This window comes from Chelonoidis abingdonii, chromosome 10, assembly GCF_003597395.2.
Source record: "Chelonoidis abingdonii isolate Lonesome George chromosome 10, CheloAbing_2.0, whole genome shotgun sequence".
In the NCBI taxonomy this organism is placed as follows: domain Eukaryota; kingdom Metazoa; phylum Chordata; order Testudines; family Testudinidae; genus Chelonoidis; species Chelonoidis abingdonii.
The window spans coordinates 48,521,997-48,546,831 of NC_133778.1; the positions used below are offsets into that span (position 1 = coordinate 48,521,997).

Here is a 24,835-nt window from a genome sequence, read left to right on the forward strand (position 1 = left end):
ACCACATGCCAGAAACTAATCTTTGGTGCTACATTTCATCATATTTAAAATGAGGAGACTAAATTCTGCTCTAAATTAGTAAACTGGGTGTGGTCCTTGGGCTTCTGATAACTTGTCAATATAATGCTCGCTCAGACATAAATGTGAGCAGTCAAAATCGAGGGAAAAACTCCACTGACTTTAATGAGAACTGGATCAGTCACCAAGACACAATCAATAGTAAGATTTTAAACAGAAGAAGAATCCATAACTGAACTTCCTGCACATGTGTGTCAGATTTTTAGAAAACAAGGTTTTGTGCATTTACCACATAAAATCTCCACATTGCAGGGTTGTGAAATTATAGTCAAAAGAGCTATACTTAACCTTACTGGCAAGGGCATATTTTGAACTCATTTTCCAATATATGGATTTTCTCCAGTCAATTTATGACTTGCTTTAAATTCTATATTAAAAATATTTTCCTTTAAAGGACACTGTTTTTAGGCTGTAATTAAATGTTGGCATCTATGAATTTATAACATTAGCAGCTCTCTGCTGAAATGAAAATCCATCAGTGAAGGATTCATACAAATATGAATTAAAGTGGCTTTTTACAGAAATACCCCTCAAGAAACTACCTACAATTCTTCTGGATAGTATTCATTCACCATTATTATTCTGAATATTCTTTTAATTACATGCATAATTTTTGCAAGTTCTATTTTAAAAGACAGTGGATGTATAAAGCAAACCAATACCATTAAGACAGCATGGTGCTACAAATAAGGTACACAGATTTCTGCAAAAACAGATATTTTACAATACCTATTAAAAACGTGCAGTCTTTAAAATGATCCCACGTTAGCTGTTTCAGCAAAGGTTTCAGAAGAGCCCAGGCTAAATGAGATTAAATTTAAATTATTTATATAACAACTAAGAACCCAATATATATTAGATCACCCCACAACACTTGTTAGATGGGTGGGTTTTATTTTTAATTCCTCCCACAAGGAATCATTTGTGATAAAACAATACTTAACTTTTAACAGAGCATCTCAAATTACTTTACAAACAACTAAGCACCACACCCATTTTACAAACGGGCAAACTGAGGCATTAAGTGACCTGTCCCAAAGTAAAAAATAGAAACGGGTGTGGAACTCAGGAGTCCTCATACTTGACTATGTGTCCATGCAATCTGTTGAAATTCAGATCTTCTCAGTTTAATGTTTAAGCTCAGCACGTTTTCTACTGTCTCTCTGTCTCTTTATGTCAGTGTTTTAAACTGCTGTCCTTCACCATACTAATCCAAATGCCTTCTTTGTACAATTGATCGCAACAGCAAAATTCCTAGTAGACTTCATGGAGTCTCTGGCATTTCTATTCTGAGGTAAAATCTCTGCTTGGGGTACAGATGTGTTTTGGTTTTGTTTAAATTGATTCTGTACTAAATACCCATTTGGATTAGGATTTAGGAATAATCCAAAATGAGATAAAATGCAAGAGTGAAGAACAGACTGTTTCTGATAGTCACAGAAGTCAAATTCCCCAATAAAACACAAAAGCTAAAGGAGGGCACAACACAGACAGCATTCATTCAGCTGCAGGGCAACAAATGTACCTTCCTATAAATTTAGTCTGAAACTTAATCTCATAAAAATGTTTATGATTTGATGAGTAATGTCCTCCAGATTCTCAGTGTCTATTTTAAAAACACATTGTCTCTCTGGGCAAAAAAAATCTTAAGATATTCATTGCAATTTATAAGTTGGCCCTAGAAAAGCAAATCTTTACTTCCCTCTTTGCTGACTTTATAGCACTTAAATATTATTCACAGACCATCTCTGGATGACATCTAGTTATCACTGGTATTTTAATTATGTATGATATTTCCACACTAGGTAATCCTGTCCTCACTGAAGTCAGTGGAAAAACTCCCATTGATTTCATCGGTGCAAGATCAGATCCATTTGTGATTCAGGTGGCATCCTCAGTACAGAATTCTTATTTTCTTACCTTCACATTAGGTGTATAGAGGTTTCTCAGAGAAGCAAGGGCAGCTGACAATCCATCTGTGCTATATCCAACCCATAGGGCTTGAAGGTGACTGGAAGAAATTCCAGTTTTTTTGCTGAGACCCTAGGAGAAATGATAAAATAAAGAGATACTTTTAGAAATAGGACTGCAGAGATAATTTACATTTTTTTATATGGATGAGGCATAATTTGTAAGCATTATTTATAAGAATATTAGGTGTTTATAGAGGTGGTTTGTAACTATTAAAGCACCCAGTCTGGAATCATCTCAAACATTTGTGCATTTATACTGATATCATACAACTGTGTTTTTTAAATATGTGGATTTCACCTTGAAAATGTGTGCTTTAAGAATGTGATGACCAAGTTCCATCGTTTGCTGACGGTTTAATTTTCCCTCTTGCCGAGAAAACATGAATGCCAATAGAGCATGCCCATTCCTAGCAAAAGGAAGGAAATGAGACAGTAGCACACATTTATTTAGTAAAGATTTAGTTACATTTATGTCATGCATACTTCAATGTTTTTTGTTTCACCTAGTTAAACTTTTCAAATATCTCCATATGTCGATTTTAATACAAAAATTTTCAAATGTCACAAGAGAGAAAACTTTAATACTTGTCTTGAGTTCATAAGTTTTTACATTAGGAGAGGGGACAACAGAGCTCTGTCTCTAAGTCAAGTTAATTCACTTCTAAAAGAGTAAATCTGAATTGAACAGGGTCATGGGAAATCTAAAGAGTCGCCTCATGAAAAGTGTTCAGGTCTCAAGCACCAGATCAGAATCCCCACTGACTGGAGATGGAAGGGCTCAAGTCAACAAGACACCCTAAACAGATATTGCAATGTTCTGCTAAATCTGACTGTTGCATTTTTCCATACCTCTAATAAGATATGAAATTCTGTTAAAACCTTCAAGCCCTTAAAAAAATGACAGAGCATCCTTTTCTTTTCATAATAAAATGAACACACACATAGACATAAAAACCACTATCAGCTTGAAACATATGCCTAACATACTATAGCAGTCACTTTTTCAGAAAATCTACAGCTTCTGATATAATTCTGGGCATTGTTATATGAAGCAAACAGAGTGGTGAATTTTACATAATTAAATTCAATTGTTATTAGATCAGTTTTATCATGTAAAACCCATGGTCTTGTAAAACTCAGGAGAACTGAATTCTTAAAATTTTGAGGTAGCTGGGTGCAATACTGGTAAATCCATGTTTAGAATTATCACCAAAATCTACTTTATATATGTGTGATGGTCCTAACTCATTTTAAAATGTTTTTTAATGGACTAAACTCCAACCCCCGACTAGTGTGGCAAAATGAAAAATGCAGGATGGCAAAATGGACTATGCAGGCTACAAAGATATGCACGCACGGTGTTTTTCAGTGGCTCTGACTTACGTGATGCGTACTATACAACCCAAGAAAGGGGAGTAGGGTCAAATTGAAATGATGAGACTGGGAATGTCTGAGTAATTTAAAAAAAAACAAAATAAGATGAGACAAAATGATCTATTGCCTGATTTCCCAATAGAAAAGGTAGCTTTCAAAGTCTGAGTTTGTAAGAAACCTTACAGTAGTTTCCTATTGCAGATTTTGCCAAGGAGATAAAAATAGGAGACTTCTCATAAATTACTTCTTCACCAAGATACTGAAATCACACAGCTTAATTAATCTACTAAATGTACATTCTGCTCTCAGATGGATAGGCCCAGTTCTCATTGACTCAATGAGGAGTTGCATTTAGGCATTAGAAGACAAAACTTGGCTTTAAACATGCACAGCTCTTCCTTTGAAAAAGATGCATCAGTTTAACATTACTCTCTCCTCCCATCAGTGATCATAAGTGATAATTAAAATCTGTAACAGCAGCTTTCTGTACATATTACAGCTTATTGCAGCCTTAATTTACCTTGGCTCACATAAGAAGTTTGTATTTTCACCATCCGCTCTCCAAACAAGCCATTCCCTGAAGGAAGGATGGCAGAACATACGTGTTTTGTCACGTCTTTTTATCAGAAAGCACGAAAGGGCCTCCATCCTCTGTTGGAAGTCTTCCCAGTCCTGTTCACCATTTACTTGACCAGCATTAATAGCTTGGAAAATCTGGTCATCTGTCATGGGATGAAGGGATGCTAGTGCCACATTTAACACTGGCAGTGCTCTCTCAAAAGCAGAGTTGGTCATGAACTTCATGTTGCACTGTAGCAAATAAAGTTCTGACAGAGACACAGGAACTACCTTGTAACTTGCACTTTTTATCACCAAGTGACCTTTCTGAAAAAGATCCAGTGTCAGTTTCAAATAGAGGTAAGATCCCAAGCTCTTCATGATCAGGTGGTTACTCACTTTCCCGATTATGGCTGCATCAGCTTTCCCATTTAAAGATATATTGTTTATAATTTCCTGACTGCTATTGATCCTGTACTGAATATATGAATTCAAGTCACCATAAATTTCTTTGTTATCTGGAAAGTCATCTAGAGATATTTTGAAAAAGGGCAGTGAACTCGTATTTTCCTGTAACAAAACAACACACATGTGCACACATTATAGCATTTCAGAATTGAAAATTCACAGTCTAGCTTCACTATATTTTTCTTTTGTGAGAGGCATTAGATAGAGATAAGAAAGATCTATTAGCTTTATTATGCTCTTGTAAATATAGTAATTTGAAAACAGGTAACGTTATATTTTTACACTACATCATCTTTCTTCTGAGACTCTCAGAACACTTTATTAACAAACCCCTGAAGGGTAGATGAAGGATGGATAGTGGTCATTTCAAATTTAGGGCAGCAGAATGCAAAGTTACCAGAAATGGAATTTGGCCAGGAAACTGTTTTACATCCCTTTGCCTACAAATAGTTTAGTAATGACTCAGAGAGAAGAGGACCATCACCACCATTTCCTGCAGCAGGTATTCCTCGGAGGTCTCCCATCCAAGTACTGACTGAGCATGACTATTTAGTTAGGGAGAACTGACAGTTACAGAATGGGTGATCTAGGTATGGTGGTTTTACCTGAACACACATTTATGGTGTATAAAAAACAGTAATTCAGATAATAGATATATAACTGCTTTTCAGGCAGAGCAATACATATTTGCATAGTCTAGAAAACTTTTCAAACAGCTTTAGTATAAATGAACTCCATTATATTACAATGCATTTCTTATGTAATTAAAAACAGATAAATGGATAAATAATCTGAACTTTCAGTCTGGGGGTACTGACATTATGAAATTACTGTAGCCCCATGCCTCCCAGAATCCAGATAGTTGTTTCATGGACTATGTATTAGAGAAAGACTTATTCTTTCAGGAGAAATCCCAAATAAATCAACCTTTAGTTGGGAATTAACCACCTCGCATTCTGTAAGATGTTGAGAACTCCTAACTTCTATTGATTCAATATCCAATTCTCATCTCACCTGAGGGCTACGAAAAATGTAGCTCATGTTTTGTCACTTATCTCACTGGTATACTTCAGAAAACAAGGGGAAAAAAAATCTTATTTATCCACCACAAAGAAAGAACATATGGCACAATTTTTATTTTTGTCTTTGAATTCACCTAAGAGAGCCTTCTTTCAAGGTGACATCCTTGTAGCAGTGTAAAAAGTCACTTTTAAGAGAAAAAGAAGCTAAACAAAAAAATATGATTTTTACCTGAAAGTTAGTTCTTACAGTCACAATCAGCTTCAACCAGGAAGGAAATTTAGAGATAATGTTTGTGATAAATGAAGAAAGTGTGTCACCATAATCAGGTTTATGAAATTCAGCCTCATTTAAACCATCTATCAAAATGATGTATTCTTCCTCTGGAATTCTCTGCTCTGCATAATAAAAGTAAAAAAAACCCAGGAGACTGCACGTTTTCCCACAAACAGAGACTCATTTTTATGCACAATTTTGAAAATCTTGGTAGTACAGGTAACTTTATACACACTTGGAGAAATTTTGCAAGTCAGAATATCCATCCAAAAATTACTACCATCACTAATCTCACTTTAGATTAAAACTGAATTTTTAAAATCTAATTTACTATTTATGCTGTTTGCTTGCTTTTTGGCACTTTACTCTCTTTAGTCAATTAAAATAGTTCATAGTTTCATTTTCCAGATCTTATGACTAGCACTATGCTGCAAGGTCTGGGTTACAAAAACTGCAGGGGAACATCTACACATTTCCAACCGCGTTTTCAGTCACACTTTATATTTAAGCTCCATTTTGTAAATGATATACTGAAAAGGTTAATTGATTTAATAGATGTTACAAGCGTGTTAAAGACATGAGTAGTAGGTGTTATAGATCGTTATAAGTACATCAATAGAAGGTCCCATACGTAATTACAAGCACTTACTGACCCTTTGATTCTAACGAATAACCATTTATTAGAACTTTTATTAATCATGTATTAAACTTTTACAAACCATTATAAGACAAAACACCTATGTAAGTAAGACATGGGGCAACATATTCAAAAAAGAGAAAACAAAATATATCTGCTCATTAAGTGAGCATTGTCCATTCTGTGCACCATATGAGGTAAGGATTCCGTGGGAAAAAACAGTTTTTTAAGGAAAGTATCATAATGCATATGCGCAAAGGGGCTGAATTAAGGTTCCACGGGCAATCTTAATTATAACATTTCCTAATTTTGGCCACTTGACTTTTCAATTTTAATAATGTTCCTTTAACAGAGTATGTAATTTCCTAAGTTTTTTTTAAGAAAGCACACTCTGCCACTTCAGTTATGGTGTAACTCACAGCAGTAGTGTGTTGTCACCCTCTATGCGGACCAGCACTAAAGAGGGATGAGACATACTTTGCCAGTGGGGTTCACCATTATTTGCTGACAATAAAAGAATGGTGAGACTGGGGAATCCTGGGATCCATTCCAAACTCTGGAAGATAGCATGTCCTAGTGGGCCAAGACTCTTTAGAGAGGGGATCCCTTCGTCCTCACCTGCTCCAACCTGTCCCTTCCCCACCACAAATCCTCATCTCAGCCTCCTTGTCCTCACCTACTTAGTCCCAGGCTCCACTACATTCAGGCTTCTCATCCAAGTCCCAAAAGTCCTAACCTCACCCCTTTCAACACAGCACAACAGTCTATCCCACACTTCCCATCTCCCCAACCCCCAGCTCCTTGTCCCAGTCTCAGTTCTTCCCCCACAACCTGGCTCATATGTCTTTTCTCCCATCTTAACTTTTCCCTCCCCTTAAGTCACTGTTTCTCAATTACGATCTCTCCTCTAGCTCCTCATCCAATCCCAGTCACCATCACTCACTCCCCCCACATCCCAACTCCTAGTCCCACTTTCCCTTTTCCTCTTCCCCTGCCTCTAGCAGCATCCAATCCGCACCACACCCAGGTTCCTTGTCCCAATCTACTCTTCCCACATCCCCCTCGAGGTCTGGCTTTTGTCTCCTCTGTATTTGAATTGGGCAGCTTCCTCCTGCATGCTGCCTGGGCCCAGCTGGAGGGTCATCAGTAACATGGGGGAGACAGACTTCCTGCTCTCAGCTCAAGTGCTCAGACCCACCCCTGGCTTGGCACTTAGCAGCCTTGTGCAGCAATTACAGGGAGAGTCCTGCTCAGCGCTGGACCGGAGTAGACCAGTACAGATGGAATCCTGGGGAATTTAGCTGCTAAAATCTAAGACGTTTCTACTGAGCATGCATGAACTGTGATTTTTCGAAGACTTACAATTTGCCAAATTTCAGTGGATTTTCATGAGAACAACAAAAAGACAGATTCCTCACACATATGCCACTCCCCTGCAAATTTCAAGTTCCTGCTCCACAGCATGGGAGTGCTACAGCTTTTCAAAGAAAGGATACCAGAATTTTGTAACATGGGCAAACATATTGTTTTCTTTCAGCCTTTCAGAAACATCAAATTGCTTTAGCTGATGTTTTCCAAATTCAACCTGAGGCAGACACCCAGTATGGAGAATTTCAGCCCAGACAGTTAAAGCAGGGCGAAGTTGTACACAGCTGAAAACTGGGTCTTACAATGGGAAGTGGTGGGCAACTTTAATGGGTGACAGAAGTCCTGCCTATAATTTATAAATGTATCTTTAACAATAAGTGTCATCACTGACATTTTAAAAAGAGTCATGAAAACATTATTTTTAATATTGGAGGAAATTATTTTAAAACTAAAATACTCCTGTCTGAAAATTGTCTGCTGTTCTTACTAGTAACATCAAAAATGATTATAACTGAAAGAGATTAAAAGAAAAATATTCCCGCCAGTGAAGTCATTCCTATACATTTAATCATCTCCCTCAGATCATTAAATACATATCAGATTACTTTAGGGTTTTTGGTCATTTACAAAGTTTAGAGACAGTTTCTCAGTAACCTGCTACTTGGAATACCTTTCCTGAGGTTTGCAAGTGGTTCCAAAACTCCTCTTTTAAAAGCTGCTACTGGATCCTGGACACAGGACCTAAGGCTAAGCATACTTTGTAGATGAGGCTCTTTTATCAGAAGATCTCTATATGCTGTTAACTGATGTGACCGACAAAGTAAAGCTGCAATACTGTGCACAAATTCTGGGACAAGACACGTATATGTGTTGTCAGCCTGGCAATAGTGGTAGGCAACAACCTAAAAAAAGAAAGTCAGGTTACCACATTTTTATGGATGACACTGTAGAAACACAGTTTCTTTTAGTTAAGACAAAAAAATTAAGCTAATTTATTTTGCTGAATGGCAGCCCCCAAGGTATGTTCAATTTTAGAAAAGTTATCCTGATTCATATTGTGTGAAAGATGAGCCCAATGGAATCATGGCATAAGAAAAACAACAACAGGGAAACAGTGTTACTACAGCAGAGGGTGGAAAGAGGATACACAGAAATCCAAACATCCATTTTGGACATAATAAATAAACCACTAATTTGAATCTCTGCCACATGGCAAGAGTCTCCTTGGCATTTGTATATGACTGGAGTTCAGCAGGCAAGGCAGAACTTGAGGCCCCTGCTATAGCACAAGAAAAACTTCCAGAACAAAACCTGAAAATCTATGAAAGCTCTATCTGAGCAAGCTGATCAGCTGAATGTTACAGTATCACTGTAGGTAGCTGACTGCTGCAGAAAGAGAGTACAATGCTCCGTAAAGTGAGGAGTCATGGTTCAGGCTTTTGATTATTTCTGTGAAAATCAACCCATCACAATGAAAAGCAATGTTTACAGTTCACACAAATGTGTCATTCAGTGATTTTCATGGCTTGAAACTCTTTAGCGCCTTTCCCACTGGATGCAAGTAGATATTTTAAAACACCCCTTTAATATAAAATTGTGCAAATGATAGAGGAAACTGTACTTTATTAAATAAGTGTAACTCTGGTGTAGAATATTTTTATCCTTTAGGTAAAATCAGTTTCTCAGCATAATATAATCTAATGTGGAAGTCAGTTGTAATCAAATACTCTAGATAGTCACAGATTATCATCAGCATGTGGTTCATATAGTCTAAGCTACAGTAATATAGCTTTTAAAACTTTTTTCAGATTGAGAAAAGAGTTAATCTAAGATGTGAAGTAGTTTCGGTCTCAGGGGACAGTGGTTTGTTTTAGTTCTCAAGGATAAGACACATTTTTCTAGACAGAACATATAATAATATGAGCACAAGATTCCCTATATATTTACATCATGTTCAAGTACACTCTTCTCCCCCTCCGGCAGAGCTTTAAACTGATTTGAACTGAGGAGAATCTTGAGGACATTAGTCAGCACGTTCTTTGCTCTCAAGACTGAGGGCATGGCTACGCTTGCAGATGTAGAGTGCTTTGAGTTAAACCAGCCTTCTCAGAGCGCAGTAGGGAAAGCGCTGTAGTCTGTCCACACTGACAGCTGGGAGCGCACTGGCGTGGCCAGATTAGCAGCTCTTGCAACAGCAACAGAGAGCAGTGCATTCTGGTAGCTATCCCAGCATGCAAGTGGCTGCAACGTGCTTTTCAAATGAGGGTGGGGTGGAGTGTGACAGGGCATGTGTTGTGTGTATGTGAGAGGAGAGAAAGTGGGTTTTTGGGGGGCTGAGAGCATGTCAGCATGCTGTCTTGTAAGTTCAGACAGCAACAGACCCCCCCCACCTCTCCCTCTCTCTCTCTCTCTCTCTCACATAGCATTCCACAGTAAGGGTTGCTTTGTCTCAGAGCAGGTAAGCGTGCTGGCTACCAAACGGAGCTTTCAAAGGGCATATCCAAAACAATGACAAGAGTGGCCACTTGACTTAAGGGGATTATGGGAAGTTTTCGGAGGCTGATCAGTTTTCGGAGAGCACAGTAATGCAACACTTCGTTCACACTGACGGTGGGGCGCTTCAGCAGGGGCACATCAAACATTATTCTGCTCACCAAGGTGGAGTACGAGGATCGCTCTAGCCGTGGAGCCAGAGCGCTCTATGTGCCTTGCCAGTGTTGACGGGTAGTGAGCTCGTGCGCCATGAGCTACTTTAATATGCTGTAACTCACAAGTGTAGCCAAGCCCTGAGATTGAGTCTCTGCTCTGGTTTTCTTGAAGGAAGCCTTGGACAACTCTGGATGATGTCTACATGATACCATGCCTACATCACCAGCCAAATATCTCCTTATTGTAACTATATTACAGGATCACATCCCAGCTCCTTTGTTCAATATCATATCTCTGATGTTTAGAAGAGCTGAAGCTCTTATTACTGGTAATGATTTTCCATACTTTAGCAAAACTGATCTGCAACAGTCGGTGTCAGGGAAACGTTTACAACTAGAGATCAATGACAGATCTATCCATAAAATGTCAAAGCATAGGAGTATCTGGCACTAGATGGGCCTAAGCACTGGTCATCCCCAAAGTTCTAGGATTTTCACAAGCAAAGGGTTTGATTTGAACCGAATTTTATTAATGATCACACTTTTCTCCCCTTTGTATGTAAAATTTCTAACGAATAATTGGGAAATGTATGGAGAAATAGTTATTAATTCACACTGTCAGTTTTGTCTGTTTTTAGACTGTAGACTCTTCAAGGCAGTGAACATCTCTTACTGTGTGTGTTGCATAGTATCTAATACAATGGAGCACTGACGTTGGATAGATCTCTAGGCAATACTGGAAAATAAATTTCACAAATCCATTATTATTTTATATATATTATAAAAAGCATGAGCTAGATAAGGCCACCTCACTGAGGCTTAGAGAGTACTGAATATTCTTTTTCAGAAAGAGGATTTAGGATAGGAAAGGTCTCTTTGTTGACAACATGATCATTAGTGGAAACATCTTTTTTCATCTTTGGCAATTGAAAACTTTTCCTTTTTATCTTTGAAAGCTCTAGCCCAAATGATCCATACTTTTTGAAATTCAGGCTGGATTACTGAAAAATGTGCTTACCTTGATATACCACAGACCATGTACAAACTGTCACCAGTCAATCATGCAATGGCTTGTCTTGTAAATGGAAGAGATCAAAGACTGTGTTCCACAACCTGCACAGGCTCTCCATTCAACTCCAAATTGGTTTCAAGGTATTGATCCTAATCTTTAAAACCTATAAGGACTCTCTTCAAGCTATTTTACATACTATCTTTCTCCCACCTCACCCCCCATGACACAATTTAGAAGCTATAGTGAACCAGGACTCAACAACTGACAGCCTTAAAGGCTCTTGGGAGCCAAGGATAGAGCATTTCTGATGGAGAACTCACTGCTCTGGAACTCTCGTTCACAGGAGATAGAGATGAGACCAAATTCTGCCAGGTTAAGGCATGTTGCAGGCCTCTGCTCACTTTGCAAGGTTTTCCACAATAACAACTGCATCAGAAAGACCTGGCAACATTTACCAGGGAAAGAGCATCCAAAGAACACAGTCCCATCCAAGATACAATTTCCTGTTAATCTTAATTTCTGTAACCCTTGCCCAAACACAATAACAATGAGTGCATTGCAAATAACCTTGAGCAAAACTTCTATCTTTCCTTATTTCATGCAAAATTGCTCTATAAGAAACTACATGGAGTAATTTTCTGGTGGGAGCAATAGACATCTAAGGAATTAGGGATGCCAATGACTGACATTGAACAGAAAGAATTTTTTCTCACATTTCTACCTTCTCTTAGCCTAGATTACACAGAGGACAAGAAACAGCAACAGCACAGGCAGGAGTCCAGTATTACACAGACTCCATTGCACAGGCTATACAAGGACTCCCTGTAATCACAGCACCTTTGCTTAAGTTAGCAATGGGGCTGCTACCAGGTTGCAACTGACGTGAAGGGAGAAAGACCTGGCTAACTGTGCAGGATGTATGGATGTGTTACATCCTTACATCAGTGTGTCCCAAATCACTCTCCCTTCTCACCCCTACCACAACCAGGGAGCTCTCCAAAGCACTGTGTGTTAGAAGCCTACTGAATGGTGAAAGTTTACCTTTGAAGCAAGACATCTCACAGATTTGTCCATTTGATTTTGATGTTCAGGAGTACCAGGACAACTCAGAATCTTCATTGTATTGTTACCATTTGTGGGAGGAGCAGGTGGTGGTAATTTAGTGAGGGGAATCTCTTGACAGGGGTCACTGCCTACAAAAAAGTGCACAGACCAAAGTTATGATTACAGACTACTATTCTGGGGTAAAATACATATGTGATAAGGGAACTTCTTAAAACCTTGGGAAAATTTATTATTAAGATACAGGATTTTTAAACATACAATATATCATCTTCAAAGTAGAGTTACAATATGACATGCATGTACAATATGACATGCATCTTTATACTCTCTATGTGATATAATTGACCTCTGAGCTGAAGAAATAGCAAATACTGAAAATAAATACAGGGGTGTAAAAATAAGTACAATTCTAAATGCAAGAGCTCATTAAATCATATAATGTACCAGAGCTCAACTGATGTGGAAAGTACTAATTATGGTATCGTAATAGCCTTTTCTTCACATCATCAATATGGCAAATTTGAAAAGCATCAGCATTGGAAGTAGTCTGAGTAAATACACAGAACTATATCATCCTCTCACCTCCGATAAACTTAGGGAGTGCAATGGCATTAGAGGGGCACGGAAGGGATATAAGTGCCACCTTCCTAGCATCATCTTCCCCTTCAGCTCAGATTCTGTGAAGCCTTTGAAAAATCAAGGCTGCACAATACAGGGTATGATTACACTAAAGCACCATCCTCCCTCCGCAAACCAACAACAGCTGAGGTGGGCGCATGGGGGAGTCTAGGCAGCACAGTTCATTAGAGCCATGTTGCCAAGTGAGTTTGGAGTGCTGGGATGCCATGTAGAGATTTAGTGTTTCCATAGATACCTGGGGAGTGGGGTTTTTTTTGGTGTGGGTGGGTGCATGTGTGTTTAAGAAGTTGAACCCTTGGTCTATTCTGTTGGAGATTATTGTCAAAGCATGCCATGTTGATGGAACTTCCTTTACCCTTAGGAGAGCTTTTCATGTACAGGACAATAAGGCCAGTAATTACTTATGTCTTTGTATAGTATAATAACCCAAACAATTATTTAGAAGAGAAACATACTTTTGGGGGATGAATTCGGGCAGTTTGAAGCAATCTGCCTCATGCGACTTCCATGGCAGCTAAGTGCCACCAGCTTTGAAATAATAGCAGTCTTTCCAAATCCCACATTTCCAATAATAACTGCTCCCCTGTTTTCTTCCAGCTCTGGATGCTTCAAGGTTTCTTCAATCATTTGAAACATCCAGTCTCTTCCGACAAACACAGAGTCTGTTGTTATGCTTGGCACTTCAAACAATAGTGGCTTTAGCAAAATGTCTTGAGGCTTATAGGGGGCAAAACGTGCTGAGAAGTGGAAAGAAAAAAAGTTTATTAGAAGAAAATCTTGCTATGCAATGAAAACCTATTTATTGGCAGCAGTATTTAAGAAGACAATTTTAATAACCTTTGGTGGGTATGTTTACAGTTTGAGAGGATTTCTTTTCAGCACTTTTACCATAAAAACAAAAACAATGACACAAAACTTATTGAACTGTCTATAAATTGGCAGCTTCAGTGTGGATTAAAACCACTTCATGATAAAATGCAAATGACTTTTTTGACAGGGGCTCAGCCTTTATATTTAAAATGTTATAGAACTGGGATAACTTTACATTTAATGAAGAACAATTTTTTTCTATATATTTGAAAATGCACAATGAATGTTTCTAATTGAGGGCCTGGCCCTGTGAAATATTTTGAGTCCGAGGGAGTTGTGGGTGCTAAGCACTTCACATGGTTAGGTCCTTAGAAGCAGCAACTACACGTATAGAGAAATATAAAAAAACACAGACTCATGAAAAAGTTTGATTTGACTTCCAAAATCAGTCAACCATGTAAATGAGACATTACTGAACTGATTGTCAGCAGATGATGTGTTCATACAGTCCTTTTAACGTCAACAGGAGTAGCAGGTGCTCAACACCTGTGAAAAATCTAGCATATATCTTCTTGTTCTCATTTGTATTCTCAAACAGATAATGCAAGAGCTATAGGGCTAATGAATCTGGTTTTGATTGGAAAGATTACTTTAACCATGCATACATTTTTTTTAAAATCATACACAATAATGAAATGATTTCTCAAGAAAAGTTTTGTTTCATAACTGTTTTTTCAGCAATTAGCTCACAAAGATAAAGTGAATATGAATGAAGGAAGCAAAACATCTATACAGAGACTCGCTGAAGAGCAACAATATGGAGGTTTGATTGCTTACATTTTTCTATTTGTAATGGTAATCTGAACAAAAGCAGCAAGTGGCCAAGATAAAGTTAAGATGAGAAAATAAAAATTGCACACAATCCGCACGGAAAAAAATGCCACTATATTTGCAAAGGGCATCCCATACTGGATTATTTATGTACCACTACACCAATTCTTAATGAATTAATTACTTTTCTTCCATAAACAAGATTCAGGTGGAGGGATATCCTTGAGATTACATATAAATCTGTTTTTTAAAATACAGTACCATCATGATTATTTGAATGCCATGAAGGATACTGAACAAGTTTATCTGAAGTCTCTCTTCACTGATCAAAGGAATCTTCAATATAAACATTGGAGACACATGATTCAGTTATGGATATGTGAGGTTCAGATAATCCAGGTGTTACTGAATTATATAAATATGTTTTTTTTTAAAATAAATCATTCCATTTCTGATATATGCCATACTGAAAGAAGCGTGAGCAAGCACTTTTTTATGATCAATAATGTTGTCCCAAAACCTGTAATAGAATCTACTAGTGCGGAACTGAATGCTTGCATGGAGACCCTCTGGCTTCAGCTGAACAAATGAGGAGCCCCAGCATCTGTGCTTACATAAGATTACACTTAAAAATTCTTTTGCGAAGGCTTTTGCAGCTTTACCGTATTACCAAAACTATTACTGTGTGTCTATTCTAAGATCATCACAAATGTATAAATACCTTTAATTTCTTGTTGCACTCTTCCTCCTGCAGTGTTATGCCAAGGCAAGCGAATAGAGGTGCGTAATGGAGTATTCCTTTGTCCGTCCAAATAGCTCAAATCTTCTAACTTGGTTGAACTTGTTGCTAGGATATTAAGAACTGAAGTTTATTTTTTCATTTGAATAAATAATTACACAAAACTAAACTATATATCAACATGAATTATTAATAATGATTGTATTTATGCTTTCAACATGGAATTCATAGATTAATTTTCCCTGCAGTTATACCCTCAAATTCTAGGTACATTTTTGATGAGCACAGCCATTTTCCTCTGTAAATATAAGTCTTTGATAGCAAAAAGATTTGAGATATCCTACCAATACCATGAACTGTCCAGTTAAAAAAGTCATTTTCATTAGACATGCTTTTATTTATTTTATATTTTTAATATGAAATATTACCAGAATTTAAAACAATGTTAAAATTCCTAGTAAGACGCTAACAGGGGGTGAGAGGGGGGAGAGAGAAGCTTTACACTGAATTATTATGACAAGCCTGGACAATCAAAAATTATTTAGTAAAGCTTCAATACTTCCAAGCAGAAACACAGCAAGGTAGCTAGATAAATCTTCTGCCCCAGTGATTTCATTCATAACTGCTGGCAATCCAAATCTTGCAATTAGACAACCAGACATTGTGTGAACTATTTCACAGCATCTAGAACATTAACAATCACCCCATTAACTGTCTGATTCTTCATATTCCTTTGCAGAGCTTTCTTAACTATACAAGTTTTGATTGGACAAGAAATCTTCTGCAACAGCAATTGATCACACTCTGTATTAATGGGATTAAAATGTATCGATAATTTCACAATGTACTGGCACACTACCAATTCTTCCTAGGACTGAGAAAAGTAATATAAACATACTATAGTATGCTCTGGGATCAAAGACAATAAAGTGGAAGATTACATTTCTTTCCCTACCACCATTTAGGTCTTTTTCCATTTGGCAGGCATTCATTTCTCCTTTCTCCCCCTTGTGTTTCAAACAAAACCAATATTAATATGGCTTTTTCTTTACTTTGCTGTTTGAGACCACTATCAATAATGTCAGTAGAGCTTTAGGAACAGGTACATTGGTAAACTGCTGCTTGCAATATCTGTAGAGAGCTCATATATGCAATTGATCCTCGGTCCAGCAAAATGATGCATAGTTTTTCCCTTAAACATTTTATGAAGAGGGACAGAAATAAAAAAAAAAAAAAATTGTTAAAGACCCAGAGGACTTACCGCACAGTTATATTAGAGGGGGGCACATTCTGAGCCTAAATCTCTTAGCAGGGTCTTCAAAAGCAACATCTCACATTTGTAGATCCTGCGCTCTTTTCCCCTCTTGCATTTCCTCACAAGAGAGTAGTGGTGGACCCTGTACACAGCCAGGCTGGTGTAGTTCTGCTACCAGGACCATAAGGATATAAAGGAGCTCAGCTAAGGTTTGTGTAGCCCTGAGTAACAGAAGCACGGCAGGCCGGGAACAGTGGATCAACAGCTATGCAGACTTGCCAGCCATTCCCTCTATGAAGGAGAAAGTGGGAGTTGCTGCAGTAATAGCTGCTCTGCAGTTGGGGCAGGGAAGGATTTCTCAGACCCTTGTAAGCTGACCTGTACAAAGCCTGGTTCTTCACACTTATTCCTTCCATGCCCCAAAAATCAGTTGTTTACAAGGACAAGTGTTTCTCATAATCTAGATAAAATTGCAAATTATTATAAATAAATAGGAACCATACATCTGCACAGATGATAATTTTCACACGTGGACAGCAGTCTTATTCCACATCTCAATAAAGATGGAACAGTGTAGGGCCAGATCCTCCATATCTGGCCAACCAAACTTATACCAGTATAGCATATTTACTATGTTACTAAAGCAACAACTGACAATATAAATGAATAGCATATATTTTCTGGTTCCTTGGTGCCCATATATTTAGAATTGTGTTTGGTTTGCTTACCAACTGACCTGTGAAATATTATTCCTGTCATTTTATCATTTAATACTAGTACAAAAAAATGAGAATCTTATTCCTGTGTCGTAAATGCAACTTATTAATGTACTACATTATGGATTAGCACATCTAAAAATTGTAATAAGGTAACATTTTTATAATAGTGCTGTTTAAAAATCACAGCATTTTTATTCCACATGTATATCGACAGACAACATGCTGAAGCCGTGGTTTTATATGGAACATTTTTCAGAGGTGTCACAGGTACGCCATCTTAATTACACACTCATAACATGGTGGCCTTCATTAGAGTATTTCTGGAGCAGAGACTGTGCCTTGCTGTACATGTGGACAGTGCCTAGTGCATTGTCAGTAACAACATCGACCAATTTAGTCCAGCGTTGTATGTGCATTAATAAACCCAAGTTAACAAAAAGAAGGAGGGTTTTTAGCATTACAAAGATCCAAGTCATCAGGCTATTCCCAGGTAAAGCAACTTTTACAATGCTGTGCTTCATAAGTACAGTGAAATAATACATTTACTTCCTAACAGTAACTGTGGTTCTTTGAGATGATCCAATCTGTGAGGATTCCACTGTAAGTACACATGTACCTCATGGGCACAAGACCAGTTTCTTTCTGCTAGCAACATCCATCAGGCCTGTCCATGCACCCTGAGGCTCCTCATGCTCTGGCACGAAGGGCAGACCCTTCTTCAGTTCTCTTGCAATTCAAAGCTTGGGCAGCTAAGGACTACAAAAACAGGAATGGAGAGCAGGTTGTGGGATATGTAACAACTATCACATCTCAAAGAACTACAAACACTACAGGGTAAATAACCTTATTTTCTTCTTTGAGTAGGTTTCAATGTATATTCCACTGTCCGTGACTGGCAATCAGTCTGGATGGTGAGTATGTACTGCTCCTCCAAACTTTGTATCTGTCTTGGCTGCCAGGTCAAGTCCGTAACGTTAATGAATGGTGGCTGCTTTACTCCACATGGCTGCCCTACAAATTTCTGAAACTGGCACATTTCAGAATCAGGCCAATGAGGTCCCTTGTGCATCTCAACATTGTGAGAGGAGAGAAAACAGAACATGACTGAACTGGTGGATGTTATGCTGGTATTGCACCAGGTGCCAGTCCTGACTGTTTCAGAAAGGACAGTTACCTGTTCCGTAACTGGCGTTCTTCGAGATGTCATGGTATAAGGGGAGCTGCGCACTCCCCCCACCCTCGGATCCTTCTTGCCAGACAACTCCGACAGAGGGGAAGGAGGGCAGGATGTGAAAAACACCTGAGTAACACATCTCGAAGAACGCCAGTTAAGGAACAAGTAACACTCCTTTCTTCTTCTTCTCATGTGTATTCCACAGTAGGTGACTCCAAGCTATATCTGACGGAGGTGGGTAGGAGTTTAAAGGTTAGCGGTGAATATTCTTAGTGCCGTGGAGAGTCCAAACGGCAGAACCCAATATTGGTAAACTCTTCTCCTGTCAGAAGAGTCCCTCAAGAGGGATGTGGAAGGGAAGAGAGGTATAGTGAGAATTTGTCAGTGGAGATGGCTGACCATGTCTGGAGGAATTAGGCAAGGCAGCTTCTACTACAGGTGCTCATATGACTGATTTTGATACAGCTATTGACTTAGCTATCAAATTTGCTGCTATGTGGATAGAACTGTACACATGGCTGGAGTTGAAGAGGACCGACATCCTCTATCACATCTCATTTCCTTTTTTGACTGACAGTCCAGCTGCCTGTGGTATGAAGGTGTCTGCTGTCTCTGCTGATGTTGCTGTTGAGGGCAATACATTTTGCAGTACAATAGAGATCTGTGGTTTCTCAGGGACTACAGGTTGCCTTAAAAAGTTCTTGAGAGTGGAAGGCACTTTCTGTTTTCTTAGTAAATAGTTTTGATCCCTCAAATGGCAAACCTTTGATTGTGGCTTGCACTTGGCGAGGAATGCCCAAGCCAAGAGCCAGTGGTGGCCACGGACCTAGCCACAGTATCAGCTGTATCCATTGTAGGCACATCTTTGCCACTAGTGTCCTTCTTTTACAATGTCCTTAGGGTCTTCTCCAGTCTCATAAAGCAGCTTGTTGACAAATGGCATCACTCTGTCCCATGTAGAAAATCGTATTTGGCTAGCAGAGCTTGGCAGGTAGCAACTCACAGCAGGAGATAGGCAGAGCAGTAAGACTCTCTCCCAAACTGTCATTTTGGATCTTCCTCCTTTGGGGCATTCTTGCCAGAGTGTGACTTCTCTTGGACGGCCGAGATTACTAGAGATCTGGAGCTGGAGCGCAAGTAAATGTATTTGAACCTGGAAGGTGGCATCTGACCTCTTCTCAATACATTTCGCCAGTGGTGGTATGTGGCCACAAAACTCTGGCTGAAACTCATAATCCCTCATTGATAGGGAGAGGGGCTCTGGCAAGATTCACAGACCAAAGAACTTCCAATCATTTGTGAGTTTTGTGTTATCTGAACAGTCTCAATTTCCAGTGTGTCTGAAATCCACTGCAGGAACTCTTGGAACACCCTGAAATCATCCAGAGTCAGGATTGGTGCTGAGGCAATTGCCTTGTCCAATGATAAGGAGAGGATGTTTTTAGGGGGAAACACTGGACACTGATAGGTTTGTGCTTGTGGATCCCACTCCTTTTGGTACTCTGTGGTCTTGACAATAATGCTATGGGAGAGGGATATCTTCTTTTTCTAAAAGAAGGGAATGTTTCCTCGAGGCTTGGGATGCTGGTGATGTGCTATGCCCAAGGATGGTGAGGAGGAGTATATCTCCTCTATAGATGATGCTGATGGGTATGGTTCCCATGGTGCTGGGGCTTTTCTTGGTACCAGTGGACACCTTGATGCTGATGGCAGTTCGACACTTGCTCACCCAGTTTTCGGTACTGGGCCCAGTACCAAAAAAGTCTGCTGCATCAGTCTGCTTTTTTTCAATCATCTTTGGATAATGGAAAATTCATGCAAATTTATTAGGATTCTTTGCCACTGCACAGTCTAAGACTAAAACTTTCATTCCACAGGAGGTCTAACTGAGTGAATAGGATGAAGCTAATGAGCAAGTACAGCAGAAAACTGGAAAGTTATGCTCTGTAATCACAGCAGTCTACTGAAAAATCTTAACTCTCTCCTTCCTAAACTTTAACAGAAAGACCCTGCACAATATAACATTCAGAAGTAATGTAATCCTTCACTTAACAGTGGTGCTTTCACTGTTTAAAATTAATGTACTAATGATTTTCAAGGCTTTTTAAATGCTCAGTCAGATTATACACATCAAGACTGCTTTCTGTGGGCTTCAAATGAGTTACTGAATTTCTCAATACAACTGAATCATTCAATCTAGTTATAATAAATAAGCAAAATGTAATCCTAAAAGACAAAAAAAAACTCCCATTCAGTATCTTGCTGACAAATCCTGAGTTCTTGATAACATTCACTATGCCATATACTAGTGTATTTTTCAATGTCAGTTCCAACTTACTGCAGTTTGTTGGACATCCTTTCTGGAATAGGGCCACATTACACTTCCTTTAAAAATCAATTGAAGAATGTATCCCAGTGTTTTTCCAGTAGGGCCCCACTTATTTGCTGCTTCAAATTTAAAAACACAGCAAAACATGATACTCTTATCACAGGTTATCACTGTAAATTACTGAGCAATAGAGTGGTGGGTCTGTTGTACCTTTAAGCTCTCACTAGCACTGCTAATATATTCTGCATCTGAGCACTGGAACTGGAAGCCCCAGTGGTAACAGAAGTAACTTCCCACTCACCACAAAAAATGTTTCCCTAGAGAAAAAGGCTCAGAAAACATCAGAGTTAAAACTTTAAACTATGACCCCCTAATACCAGTCAGCAATTTTTATTTCACATCTCAAATTACAGCTCCCTTTTTTATTTTACTGTGGAATGCTGACTATATTCAGCTCCAAATCAAGCATAATATTTTTCCCCTTCAGAAATCATTAACTCCTGGCAAAGCCTGGTTATGTAGGAGGGGCTCCTTCAGTCCACATTTTCCGGATTTTATAAACTTTAGTTTTCATTTGTTTTAATTGAGTTTACTGTCATTATATTTGTTTCACTTGCCACTTCTGGAAAGTTTGTATCACACTAAGTCGTCAATGGGCTTGCACAGGTATAAGTGAGGGGAAAATATGGCACTGCAACTGGAATTTAGTTAATTCTATCAACAATGCTCGAACCATAACTTAGTCTACCTCACCTCTTCCAGAGCTGTATTGACTGTGCATTGCTAACAGACGGGAGTAGTAAAAAACAACACTGAAGTAAGCCTCCCTCATCAGAAACAATTTAAAATAGTAATGCTACGTTTAGAAAACCCAGTAAATGAGCACATATTCAAATTAAAACCCCCACGGAGTATAAGAAAAATATATTCCTATGGATGACACTATATACTATAAGTGTCTCAACAATAACATCGATGTACAGACCTGAGAACAATTTAAAGTAATAACCATGTATTCAATTCACTGCAGTCACTGCCTTTTCCTACAAAGAAATATCTTACTATCAATGTTGTAATTTGAATACAAAACCTCATTTTGTATAACTAGATCACAAAAAAATTCTTCCTCCCCTAGTTCAGTGCTTCCTTACCTGCCACAGAGTTGGGACGAGGCATTATTAAAGAGCTAGAATTTGGTGAATAGGGAACAGGCCCATCTCCAGTACACACTTCCTCTTTAGACAAACTCTCTGCAGACCCAACTGTCTCCTCTTCTGCAACCGGTGAACAATTATCTGCCCTTCGATCGTGAATGATTCCTTGATGTACACCAGCCCTGAGACTCCCATCCTTACTCCATTCCAAACTGGATCCGCTGCGATCATCATTTTCAGATGAACTTGTTATGGTTGCTGAAGAAACAAAAATCCTAAAAACTTAGGGAGGACGAAGTACTACAGTGGCACTTCAGTGGCATGATACATTTACTATTCAAATGGCATTTTAGTTTACACAGGTAACATCCAAGTAAATTCCACACAATGTATTCTGTTAAATTAGAAGAATGCTCCTTGTCAATGAAAACAAATTGCTCACTCTCTCTTATAGGGGGCTGTAATACTTTGGTCTAATTTTGGTTGCTGGGTTTAGAGTGCAGTGCTGAATGGTGTTGACGGCCTGTGAGACACAGGAAGTCAGACTAGATGATCTGGTGGTATCTTCCGGCCTTAAACTCTATAACTACAGGAAAACAAAGTCTGATAAAACAGATAATGAAAAGGCAGTTTGGAAGCTACTGTAAATCCACGTAATTTGTGGGAGATAATTTATCCAGTTCTTTTCAATGAGAGAACTACTCTTTAAAGAATAAATCTCAAATTCCTTTGAATATTAAATTTAATAATATAACAACTATAAGTATTTTTATAAACAAGAAATTTTTGATCAACTAATAAAATCTAATGGAAGAACATAAACCAAGAAAGCATTTTTAAAATAAGAATCAAGAATTTAAATATATTCTTGATAAGTCACTTTTCCAAAAATATACTTTTTACAGAAGGGTCAATTCAATTCCAGAGTAGGTTGGGACAGTTCTACCAAAGTCGCCATTCTGTACTTTCTGAACAACAGTGAAACTTTAGGACAGGACATATTCTTGACCTGCTTTCTGTCGATCCAAGCTTGGAAGCTAAAATGTTGACCTAGCTAAGTGTGCCAGAATATTCAGACAGTTCCTCCCCCATACAAGCTGTTTCAATAAGTTTGTTTGCAAAATAATAAGTTTTTGTGAATACCGTGTGAATGTATGTATATACACAACTTTCCTAGGCATGCTGCAATCTATAGCAAAGCACACATAAAACACCATGCTGGGGATTTAGCATAGCTCTTTCACAGGCTAACAACACAGAATATGTCATACTGAAATACGTGTGAAATCATAAAGTGAAAAAGGACAATCCTTATGTTAGAGTTAGAGGAAATTCAGAATAATAATGCTCTAGCTCCTGGAGGGGAGACATGATGCTGTTTCCGGGAGCCACAGCACATGTGGAATGGGACAAGCCCTGGCCCCCACTCCCTGGCAGGAGCTTGAGGGCCAGATTAAAACATCTGAAGGGGCAGATGCAGCCCCCGGTCCATAGTTTGCCCACCCCTGATCTATCCTATCCTAAGGCTCCTCCGCTCATCAGAAATTACAGAATGAGTGACAACAACAAAAACAAAAAATCCATACAGTAATAATATAATCTGCCCCCATTCACAGAAGAGGAAGTGTTTAATACAGTGGTTTTGATATATTCCAAACTTTAAAGTTTGGAATATCTTTCCCATGGCTAGCTTTGCAACAATTCCACAGATTATAACTTCGCTGTCTACAAACATACAATAGCAAACTGCACCACCCACTTCCTTTTCTAATCAGTTTTTGTTCAGTAAACAAGCAGCCTGACAATCCACTACAAGTATGAAAAAAACAGCTGCTGTTTCAATATGCTTATTATGAAGTAACAATGAAGGATCTCAACTCAAGATATCTGAAGGAATATTTCCCTAATCATCTTTTAAAAATCCTGGTGCAAAAAATGTTGATGTATCTGTAAATGAAATTTAGATTAAAACACCCCGAAATTATTGGCTCACCAATTTCAGAAACATTTCAATCTGTACAGAATGCAGTTAACACCAAGGACCAAATATAATTGTGTGTTGTTTTTTAATGCAAAACAGGAAAGCAACAACAAATAATTTCCCATACAAAAGACTTTTATGGCACGAAAGTATACCATAGACCAGTGGTCACCAAGCAGTTGATCTCGATCTCCAGCTCCTAAAAGTCTGTCACTGTGCACTGCTCCTGCATTCAAGCACCACCCCCGCAGCTCCCATTGGCCAGGAACAGGGAACTGCGGCCAATGGGAGATACGGAGGCAGTGCTTGCAGGCAGAAGCAGCATGCGAGAGTCACATCCCCCTGCCTCCCCAAACCACCAGAGCATGCTGGCCACTTCTGGGAGCGGCATGAGGCCGGAGCAGGCAGGGAGCCTGCCTCAGCCCCGCTGCGCCGCCAGCTGGGAGCTGCCTGAGGTAAGTGCTGTCCAGCTGGAGAATGCACCCCAACCCCCAGCCTTTAGCCCTCTCCCAGAGATAGCACCCCATACTCCCTCCTGCACCCCAACTCTCTGCCCCAGCTCTGAGCCCCCTCCTGGAACCAACATCCCATGCCCCCTCCCACACTCAAACATTCTGCGCCCCAGTCCGGAGACCACTCCTGCACCCAAACTCCCTTCCACAGCCCACACCCCTTTCGTAAGGTAGATTTGCCATTTCTCTGATCATTCTAGTTGCTCTTCTCTGCA

At 38.9% G+C, this 24,835-nt stretch overlaps 1 protein-coding gene across 4 annotated transcripts in view; it reads right to left on the reverse strand.

Moving 5' to 3' along the window:
- TANC1 (tetratricopeptide repeat, ankyrin repeat and coiled-coil containing 1) overlaps positions 1 to 24,835 on the reverse strand; it is a 158,464-nt gene that overhangs the window by 51,986 nt on the left and 81,643 nt on the right. For 3 of the 4 annotated variants that reach the window (XM_075070211.1, XM_032795121.1, XM_075070212.1), the window contains exons 7-15: positions 22,125 to 22,385; positions 15,479 to 15,604; positions 13,572 to 13,853; positions 12,454 to 12,605; positions 8,423 to 8,654; positions 5,703 to 5,869; positions 3,946 to 4,553; positions 2,350 to 2,458; positions 1,999 to 2,121 (exon numbers count right to left, since the gene is read on the reverse strand). In XM_075070211.1, the coding sequence (XP_074926312.1) occupies positions 1,999 to 2,121; positions 2,350 to 2,458; positions 3,946 to 4,553; positions 5,703 to 5,869; positions 8,423 to 8,654; positions 12,454 to 12,605; positions 13,572 to 13,853; positions 15,479 to 15,604; positions 22,125 to 22,385 (2,060 nt within the window). The remainder of the gene's footprint in view (positions 1 to 1,998; positions 2,122 to 2,349; positions 2,459 to 3,945; positions 4,554 to 5,702; positions 5,870 to 8,422; positions 8,655 to 12,453; positions 12,606 to 13,571; positions 13,854 to 15,478; positions 15,605 to 22,124; positions 22,386 to 24,835) is intronic. The other variant, XM_032795123.1, reaches the window with a different exon arrangement.